The sequence below is a fragment of the Capra hircus genome, chromosome 16 (assembly GCF_001704415.2).
Source record: "Capra hircus breed San Clemente chromosome 16, ASM170441v1, whole genome shotgun sequence".
In the NCBI taxonomy this organism is placed as follows: domain Eukaryota; kingdom Metazoa; phylum Chordata; class Mammalia; order Artiodactyla; family Bovidae; genus Capra; species Capra hircus.
Genome location: NC_030823.1, coordinates 30943323 through 30953758, shown reverse-complemented (window position 1 = coordinate 30953758; position 10436 = coordinate 30943323). Strand labels below are relative to the sequence as shown.

At 42.2% G+C, this 10436-nt stretch overlaps 1 protein-coding gene across 2 annotated transcripts; it reads right to left on the bottom strand.

The window, feature by feature from the left end:
• Positions 285–10009, bottom strand: HNRNPU (heterogeneous nuclear ribonucleoprotein U). 2 transcript variants are annotated; one of them, XM_018060249.1, is made up of 14 exons: positions 9077–10009; positions 8128–8239; positions 7973–8046; positions 5919–6058; positions 5257–5356; positions 4795–4907; positions 4216–4479; positions 3962–4081; positions 3512–3640; positions 3253–3421; positions 2745–2999; positions 2300–2484; positions 1870–1941; positions 285–1399 (listed from the first exon to the last, which is right to left on the bottom strand). In XM_018060249.1, the coding sequence occupies exons 1-14, from the start codon at positions 9765–9767 to the stop codon at positions 1346–1348; spliced, it is 2478 nt and encodes an 825-aa protein (XP_017915738.1). In that variant the 5' UTR covers positions 9768–10009; the 3' UTR covers positions 285–1345. The 2 variants fall into 2 exon arrangements, with proteins under 2 accessions (XP_017915738.1, XP_017915739.1); XM_018060250.1 differs by having other exon boundaries at positions 9134–9981.

Sequence of the window (10436 nt, the reverse complement as noted above, 5' to 3'; positions counted from 1 at the left end):
GCCATTAGCATTTTGTAAAGATGGTAAACTGAGTGTTAACTTCTCCCAGCCAGTACCTTTTCCCCTCATTAAATGTTTAAAGTCATCAGGGGGGAGGGGAAGGGAAGAGTTCAACTTCATAATTTTAAGTCAATTGTCAATATACATTTAAGTTTTTAAAACCTAAATGTTCCAAGTGCAGAGTAAAGAATAAGCTGTCCAGAAAGCACACACTTAAATTTTCTCCTCTTGGGAGTTTCATAAAGGGATTTTGAACCTTGATGGCGAGAATCCCAAAACAAGAGTAAAATGAATTCTTTTTATTGCAAACAAACGTCTAAATTAATTTCTCCACCCACTTTCTTTAGAAAGAAAAAGAAATCAGCAGGCTAAGGAGATACCCATTCAAGAACTGACATGATTAAAAATTAAGATATAAATGGGTGACTCACAATTTCATTAGCTTACAAAGATGGTGGAGTTAACTACTACAAGCACACTAGTTATACAGTATTTTGTGGGAGAAGGGCATACAGACATAGCTAACTTCATATAGATCCCATTAGACAACTGGATTTACAACAAGTTTTTTTAATAAGAAATGGGCAAAGCCAGCTTTCTTTTCAGAATCAAAATGCAGAACAAATGGAAAAATTATGGTACTTAAACCTTCACAAGTTTGAGCCTCCACAAATAATGCAACCAAGTTTTACATTTTTTAACAGCCCTTCTACATACACTCCATCTTCTCTATCTTCGTTCCAAATTTTATCTTCATTCCCAAATATGCCAATTCCATCGTTACTTAAAAAGAAAGAGCCTTCCCAGTTACCGTCAAAAACTACTATTTAGCTTACCCCTCCACTACTCAGCAAACTACAGAGAGGATGGAGTGTAATATGAGCAGTACAGAGTCTTATGCAATTCATGAGGACCACTAAGTCCTTACATGAATCTGGTTGCTAACATTTCTATTATATTGTGACAATGACTCCCGACTGTTATCTCTGTGAGAAATGGGGGGGAGTAAATTCTTAATAAAAGACACCAGGTACAAAGCAACATTTTACTTTTGTTGTGATAAAAAAAAAAGTCACATTTTACAGATAAAATGTAGAACCCTGAAATACTGACACATTCTCTTATCGTGCACAATGCTGAGGTTCTCTTACGATTCACTTTAAAACTGCAATTAAAAATGTACAAAAAAGAAAAGAAAAAAAAATCAACCCACAAAGCTTCTAAAAAAGGAACCCGCAGGCACTTCCTCTTGTGGAATGTTTAAAAAGTTAGCCTACTAAAGAAAACAGTCGACTTCTTGTGAAGGTTTTGGAGAAATATGTATCAGTTCGTTTTATTTGGGTATTCAATAATATCCTTGGTGATAATGCTGACTCCATGGCTTCTGACCCCAGAATTGCTGTAAGAGAAAATTTTTTTTTTAAAGAAAAAACATCAATAAGCCACTCAAATTGCTTTTAGGAAATGACAATCTAATTCAGAGTAATTGCTGGAAACAAATTTATACCTGTCATTCCTCTGATTTATCAAGCCAGATTTAGTTAGTATTAACATCCCATTATCAATACACATTACAAAAGGAAACACATTACGACTTCGGTTAGTTTATACAATTAAAGCTATCAGTAAAAAAAAGAACCGTATGAATTAAATATTACTTTATTAAAAAATATTAAGTTACAGCAAACTCCAACCTATCTCGCCTTCAAAAGATAGTATACAGCTACAACTGCAATACAGCTCACAGCTTGCCCTGTAATACTTATTTATTAACACTTCGATCCCTGGACAAGATCTTTTTTTAAGATTGATTCTTATGAATTCAAAATACAATTAAATGTACATAAAAGCACATAAGGAATTACTTACACCCTGCTGCCACTGGTTGTAGCCCTGAGATTGATTTTTGTAGCCACGATTGTTTCCTCGTCCTCTGAAGTTCTACAAAAAAGAAAAAAATCTTTAAAGACTCAGAACACAAGTCGCTAGGTTTATCTAAAGGGCAGAGGGAAAAGAGGGGACACAGCTGCAGAAACGGATGGATGGGCAGTCAACCATGAACCTCTGAGCACTCTGCTGGGTTTCCTTTCAGGTGATTAACTTATTCACTAAGAGACATCACACTTGACTTGCTCCTACTAGCAGTTAACGCACCTAAAAATTAACAGTAATGACTTTTACGCATTTTATCCTAATTATGCATATACACTGTATTCTTAACTGAGGCTGCCCATCATATTTAACCTTTCACACTAAATTATACAGAGAACCAGCGTCTGCAGAGATCTTAAATGGTTACCTGGTTGTAGTTCCCTCTGTTAGGCATTCCCCCTCTGTTGTAGTTCCCTCTGTTTGAGTAGCCGCCGCGGCTGGGAAAGACAGGGCCGCGAGGGTACGGATAGCCAATGCCACCGCTGCCACCACCGCCACCTCCTCTCTGTGGCATACTGCCCCTCCTGTTATATCCACCACGATTCCCAGGAGCTAGAAAACAAGAAACATCTCATTTAGTAGTGTGTTGCTGCCGTCTTTACATGAGACTTAGGGTTCTTTTGGACCATTCCTTCATTTCAGGAGAAAAATGTTTAACCATTCAACATAACCTAGACATGCTTACTAAGACAGCTCAGATAATGCAGATCAAAAGCTTCCTATGTTAAATTCAGCTAAGTAACATATAGACCCAAACTAGAAGTGTACCATTTGTTTCAACCTTGGACCAAATAATACTCAACATAACTTGCCTCCTCCTCTGAAATTTCCACCGCGCATATTGAATCCACCACGTCCTCTATGGCCACCGCCTCTGTTAAACTGGTTCTTGCCGCTCTTATTTTTATTGCTCTTCTTTGAGCCTGTGTTCTGTTTCTTTTCCGGTGGGAGAGCCTTTTTGCTTTCTTCTTTATATTGCTCCAAAAGTTTCTGGGCTTCTTCCTTCTGAAGTTCAACATAGGTTATTTCATCAAAGCACTCAGCTACTTCTGGCAGAGTAAAGTTTCCTGCAAAACATAAAATCATATTAACCTACAAACCCACTACATACACATTCACAACCCTAAAGCCTAATACTCTCAATCAGCTGTTAATTCTTACAGAACACACAACACCTAGTCATATTGTAATTACATTTTCTTACAAACACAAGTTAAATATATATGTTCATTTACAGTTAATTTAACTCTTGAAAGTTATTACTGACATTAAGTTAACAGATACAAATCACAGGATATTTAACGTAATAGAACTTCATGCCTTTCATTTTGAGAACTGCATGTTCTGGTAGGTCTTTTCCCTCTACTTCTGCTTTCTTCTGTGTTCTTTGCTTATAGTCTTCATCTTTTGGGCAAACTACAACAGCTTTTCGTTGGAAGCCTGCAAAGAGGCACATTTTTCTCCTCTGGGCAGCAGCAGACACATTTGTCTTTCAGAAAAAGAGAAGAAAAAAAAGTTTTTAACCTCAAACATTAATTCTACAATTATCAGTTTTTTCAACTTCAAAGTTACAGCTTACCTGATCCAAAATGAAATTTCGCTTCTTACGGGCAGCAATCTCAATAAACTTTCCAAGACACTGTGGAGCTCTCTGCAACAGCGTGTTCAGTTTTCCAGTATCTGCCATTTGCTTCTTAAAACCTGCCACCTTTTTTTAAAATTGAAAATAAATTTAAACATTGCCTTTCCTCAATGCTACAAGTAAGGACATTTTATCCTGTAACACCACCCAATGCCAATCAAATCATCTTTATCTACTGGATAATTGAGTTAAAAAAACTTCTACAGAAAATGGAGTCTAGTCACTGGAAAGAAGTTTACCTTAGAAGTGAAGCACCTACTTACATAAACATTTAACTGTCCAAACTCATCTCTCTAAAATACTAAACAAAATGGATAAAAACAAAAGTATTACCTAGAATACCTTCTAGTCTTTTAAAAATGCTGAAATCAAGCTCATTTTACTTACCATCATTTTATCCATTATGGTGTTTGTTCCAAGAATGTTGTATTTACCAGGATTTTCTGCTGCATGTTTAGTAACCCAGGTAGTTTTTCCAGCTCCTGGCAAGCCAATCATCATAACCACCTACAATGGAAAGAACTGTTTAAATATTTTTTTTAAATACACAAAAGCCCAGTTTACACATTTGAACTTCCACAGCCTTTTAATTAAACAGAACTTTAGCCAAGCTTCAAAAAAATTTTTTTCTAGTGACTTACTTCACAATCTTTCTTCTCTTCAGGCCCCTTTGGTCCTCTAACTCGATCCTCCAAGGGGACATTCTGGATAAAAGTATAGTCTTCAGGTATTGGAAAATATGGCTTTTCCTTCTGACCAAAATTAAATTCAACTGCACAGTTGTGGCACAGAACATGTGGGAAGAGTGGTCGTCCAGCAAGAACTTCCTTACTGATTTTGAAGGCAATGCCAAGATCTTGTCCATTCTTTGCATAAGAGAGTTCTACTTCATCACTTTCAAAGTTCTGTTAATTGGAGAGAAAAATTAATGGGTTTTAATATGCTTCTTGTAACACTTCTTAAAAAAAAAACCAACCTAGGAGTAAAGCTTATCTTGTGGATATTTAGGTTATATGTTTAAATAGCTTGGTGTGAACAATTAAAACACCTATGTCCACAAACAGAAATTAATACTATCCAAAAAGACTAGATTTGGGGATCAACTTCATATTAAGTTTTCAGTCAAAATGAATCAGTAATTGAAAGTTGATATTGATATAACTTTAAAATAATCTTGTCTAATAACTTGCCATTTACATACAAATTTAACTGTGACTTACAGCAAAACATGTAATCACATCATTTTCATCAAACTTCTCTCCATAATCTTCAGTCTCACAGTTGCATGTTTTTATTCCTTTTAGAGAATACCCATAAGAAAATTCTTCTTCGCCTAAGAAAATAATTAACTTTCATTAAATCAACTCTCCAAAATAAACCGACCCATTATTTTTTCAAGATGTAGGGTTTAAGAGTATACTATACTGACTTTATAATAGATATAAAAAAAAGCTAGGTGGTTATTTAACTAGTTGACAAATTGCATGACATGATAACATTCTATTTGAACCATCAGCCACAAACCAATTAACTATAAAGAAAGAAAAGCCAAAATTTAGCCTATGCTCATGTTACTATTATTCATCTCTAAAAAACAGGCAAAAAGTTTAGAATGCCTGCTAACTACTGAAATCAAACACTAAGCACTCATGAGTACCAAGATACTCAAATGGAAACTTTACCGAGCAACATTCCACTTGTGGTTAGTGACCACCCAATCCGAACTTCATGTATATCAATATCTTTCGTATATAAATGCCTCACTGGGATCTTCTCTGTAACCTGAAAGTCAAAGATAAACAAACTGTGAACCAAGGAAAATAAACCATTTAATCAACCCTAGTTTATTTCATTTGGGCAATGGGCTAATTCTTCTTCAGCTACTAAGTACAGAGACACACCAACTTTACACTCCCCCCAACATTTTTAAGAAATTCAAAAATTAAGGGCTTATAACTTGAAGCTGAAAATTTACTTGGTTGAGTCACATTTAAAAGAAAATGTTGAAATTACATATTCTCAATACTTCAAAACCAACTAAACTTTATTCTTTAACATGTTTTCCTCAGAACAAAAACTGGAGCCTAACCAAATTTTCTCAAACCTTTGGTGGGCATTTCAAGTGCCTGATAAAAAAAATGAACACCCTAAATAAAAATTATGCTGGCTCTATCTACATGGCAACTTCTAATATAACAAACATCTTCAACTACTATAAAACACAGGGTTAGTCCCTCTTGTAACCCACAGAACTTGAAAAAAATAGAAGTTCCACTGATATCTAATAACAGGCAAAAACCTCACGAAGCCTAAGAAAAAAAGAACATCACAAAACTACTTTTACCTTCATCTCAAAACAGACTTTGCCTTTTGACACACCATAAGATGCCCTTCCTCCAGCCCAAAGAAAAGCGAAACTCTCCATGGTAAGGGAAGAAGCACTGAGGCGATCTCTTGATATTTTAAAATGTAGATCACAATTATCTGCAATTATATCAAATGCCATATTATTTCTTTTGATATCCACTATAAACATCTGCCATGTAGACAAAGCTGTTATTAAATTTTCACATATTTCTGAATGCTGCATACTACATTTTTACAGATGCTGTTCTAATTTTCAGTTTAAACCCCACTCCCACCAAGTCATTCTTGCCAAATCATGAACTGAAGCGTACACTACCTATACAGCTAACAAATATTAAGGTTTAGCATATGTGTACTTTAAGTATATAAAATAATCAAGACAATGTGACATTTATACATACCTGCTCTGCTCTTTACCTTGATTTAGAGGCAAGCAGTAGAGGATAGCAGGAAATCAAAGTGAAGCATGCCAGACCAGGTAGAATTTACCAGTGCCACAATAAAACTGAAGGGAGGCCATGACCAAGTATTTTAAAGTCAAGAGTATGAGCTGTTGATCCTCACTTTACAGGGGTTCTAGATCTTAAACTCTTTGCTAAAACTTGTTAAGAAGGCAATCTCAGTCTATACAATACAAACCTGGTCATCAGTGCTGTTACTACTACAGCATTTTAGGTCCCCTTTCCCCAGATATGCCTGTTAATAAGAATGGGGGATTACACACTTTGGAGTAATCCAAATCCAAAACGACTTTAACCTAGCTACCTTTGGGTCACTGGCTCATTAGCATGCACCTTCTGAGTTCTCAGTGGAAGCAAAACTAAATTAAGAAAGCTAGTTTCCTAAGTTTTACTGGAGAGATGAAATTAAACCTACAGTCTGGAATTCCTTACATAAGCTTTGCTCTTTACATTTCTGATACAATGTTCAACAAATTATACTTGAACCCAATAATGCACTTAAACTGGTATCCCTTGATGAGCTAAAAAGCCTTTTATAACAGTATTATCTTCCTAAACCATTGCTTCATAGCTCGCCAATTATAAGCAACTAAACATAAAACATTCAACTACTCTTCCATATACAGTTCAAAATAAAAGACTCCACTACATTGACTATATGTAAACAGTATGTAATAAAGTGACTTACATTTACACTACCATACACATCTAAATAAAATATGTATTCCAAAACAGGAGAATCTAAGATTCAACTTCTTAGATCTACAGGACAAGATGACACCTTACCTCTAGGCAATTATTTCTACCCTTTTTTCTGTTTATCACAAAATTGTACTTTCTGATCAAAATACTAAATCAATGATTTTGTATGTGAGAAAAATGAGGAATCTGACTGCCAAGGCCCATTTAGAGGTTTGCAATACTTCCTCATACTCAATTGCAACCCAACTGGGTAAAGTAGCAGTATTTACAGCGCTGCCATTGATACCATTCGCTGCTGAAGAAAGCTAGTGGCCCAGTGATAGCCCACTGCTGCTGCCCCAGGTCTTTGGAAGAAACCAACTTAGGTTAAAGCAGCAGCTACTGAACTGGAATTGAGAACAAAAGAGCAGTTATTGAGAAAGTAATATTACAATCTTTTAGAATAGGGAATATAGTGATGTGCTAATGGGAAAGTCATTAATAAATACTTAACTAGCCCAAGTAGCTCACTTAACATAATTCCACAAAAAAAAAAACACACACATTACTTTTACTGTAGACCCTACAGGGAGAAATTATAGGTAGTCTTACAAGTTTCCATTAGCTAGACAGTAAAATATTGGCATTCATTTCACATTCCTACAAATGAGAATTTTAATATCATACCAAAAAATTTTCAAATTGCTGGAGCCTCTAAAACTATCAATACAACTGCTGGACTAAATTAAGTGACCAGAATCTGAATAAAAGCCACCATCTTTTCAATTTTAAAAGAACCCTTTATACGCATTAAGTTTTCTAACATTTTGTAACCAAAATCCATATTTGATAACTGAGGGAGGAACGGGGAAGAAACAGCTTCACTTACAAGTATCAAGACAAACCACTGTGTCGTCGAAGTGTTCATCTTCTTCTTCAACAGGTGGCTGAGGAGATTTGGCTCTGAAAAGACAGAATTGTCTCCTGATACAACCTTCCCCAAAGAAGAATGAACAGGTGCCAAAACTAGGTTAGCATCTCTACCTGCTATACTTGTTCTCTTCAATGTACTCAAAATAGCCACGGCCATGATCTTCTCGAGGTCTTTTAACACCTCTCTTTTTATCTCCGCCTTTCTGTTCTGTTTTGCCGTCTCCTACAACACATGACACCGCTGTATAAGACACCACGGCACGCCGCCACAACAAGCAGAAAATCCCTTTCTTGTTGGAGGTTCCCTAAAACTCGACTTGTACATTGTGATTTCAATCAACGACTCAATTGCGAATTCAAACAACAATCTCCTTGGAATCGGTTTGGATTCAGTGACGCAGTCTAAGGACATTGCTAATTTTGCCAGTTCACTAGAATATTCCAGAAAGCACATGAAAATTTAACGCGGCCCAGGCCCGGAGCCCACGTGTACCCCAGAGAGTGTTCAGGAAAGGGGGAGGGGCCGAAGCGCCCCGCTCGCCCTCCCCTCCCCCCAGCCGGGCCCGCGCTCCCCGCGGCCGCATTGTACTGCTCGCCGCGGGCCCCGCCCGACCCCGCCCCGCCCGCCGGAAGTGACGTCACCCGAGCCCGGCGCGCCTTGCACAATACCGCGGCCCGGAGCCGCCACGGCGCGCCGCCGGGGCCCCGGGCCTCCCCTCCCCCCGAGACATGTGCCCGCACCGCGCGCACGCAGCGCGACGGCGCCTCCGCGGCTCCTCCCCCTCCAGCGGCAGCTGCAGCCTCCCCCCTCCCCACCCCGGCTCTCCAGGCACATAATGGAGGCGCCGCCACCGCCGTCACACACCGAGCCGAGGCCTCACGCCTAACCCGGGATTCCCCGCGCCCCGCCCGCCCCACTCCAGCAGTCCCCAGCCCCCGGGGATACTCCCTCCCGCGGCGGGTTTCCTCCCTCCCCCCCTGCGGGGCTCCGGCAGGCCTGGGCACGGTCCCCACCCCGCGCGGGCCTCCCGCCGCGCTCAACCAACCACGCAGCACTCACCCGCCGCCGGAGCCCCGGGGCGACCGCCGCCTCCGCCGCCTTCCGCCTTCTTCTTACCTCCCGCCTGCTGCTGGCCCTGCCTCGCCCCGGGCGGCGCCACCGTCACCGCGAACAGCGACGTGGGGCCGCTGCTCTTCCCCGCGGCCTCCTTGGCGGCCCCGCGCTGCTGCTGGGGTTGTTGCTGCGGCGCCGCCGGCGGTTGAGGCTGCTGCTCCCCGTGCCCGTTCTCGTCGCCCGCGCCTTCCTCCTCTTCGCCGAGCTCATCCTCCCCTTCCTGGAAGCCCTGGTCGTCGCCGTTCTCGTCCTCCGAGGCGGCCTCTTCCTCCTCCATCGGGCCCGAGTCGGCCGCCCCCGCGGCGCCGTTCTCCTCCCCGAGCTCCATCTGGTCGCCATCCAAGGCGGCGATCCCTTCCTCCTCCTCCTCCTCTTCCTCCTCGTCGTCGTCGCCGCCGGCCGCGGCCTCCTGCTCGAGGCCTGCTCCCGAGCGCCCGGCGGAATCCCCGCCCAGGTCTAGGCTGCCGTTCCCGGGCTCCATGGCGGGGCGGCCCCCGGCCTCCTCGTCGTCCAGCGCGGCCTGGAGACGCTCCATGAGCTCGGCCTTGAGGCCCTTGTCGGACAGGCGCCGCTTCTTGAGCTCCTCCTTCAGCTCCGACACCTTCAGCTTTTTCACATTAACAGGCGAGGAACTCATGGTGAGGCCCCGATTCACCGCTAGGCGCTGGCTCAAACTCGGCTCCGCTCACTCGGCCACTGGCGGCGGCTGCGGCTGCTCCTCGGCCCGGGCGGCGGCTGCGGCTGCGGCTGGAGGTGGGTTCGTGCTGCAGAGCGGATCCGCCTGGTGTCGAACGGCGCCAATTCCTTTCACCGAGTTCGCGAGGGAGACGCGGAGACTCGCCTGGCGCGAGCGAGCACGCAACGTCCTCTCGCAGGGGCGGCACCGCGCACGTAATATAGCCGCCCCGCCTCTGCGCCGGCAGAGCGCCCGCGCTCGCCCCACCCCGCCCCGCCCGAGCGGCGGGCCGGGAGCGCGGCGCCGCGCACTGCGCTTCCAATTGGGGCCCAGCTAATGGAGGAGGTGGAAACCGCCTTCAGTTAAACCGACCCGCTGCAGCCTCTATTGGCCTTTCCAGCCCTTTGGTGGCAATATTCGTTTATGTTCTTTGCCTTCCGGCCAGGAGGCTGCTTCTACCCAAATGCTTTCATCTTAAACTTGGTAATTTCAGCTGGAATCCGCCACCTCTTCTTCCATTTGAGATTTATCTTATCTGTTTCTCCAGCTATTTGCTTAGAACCCTTAAAATTTTGATTTGATTTGTACAAGCTGACAGTCATTATACGATTTTCTTCTGCTTAATAATTG

Coding starts and splice junctions, on each gene's coding strand:
- HNRNPU (XM_018060249.1), bottom strand. CDS start 9,767: ATGAGTTCCTCGCCTGTTAATGTGAAAAAGCTGAAGGTGTCGGAGCTG. Junction 2,485..2,744: donor TGGAAATTTCAGAGGAGGAG/GCAAGTTATGTT, acceptor CTTGTTTTCTAG/CTCCTGGGAATCGTGGTGGA. Junction 1,400..1,869: donor ACAACCAGTGGCAGCAGGGT/GTAAGTAATTCC, acceptor TTTCTCTTACAG/CAATTCTGGGGTCAGAAGCC.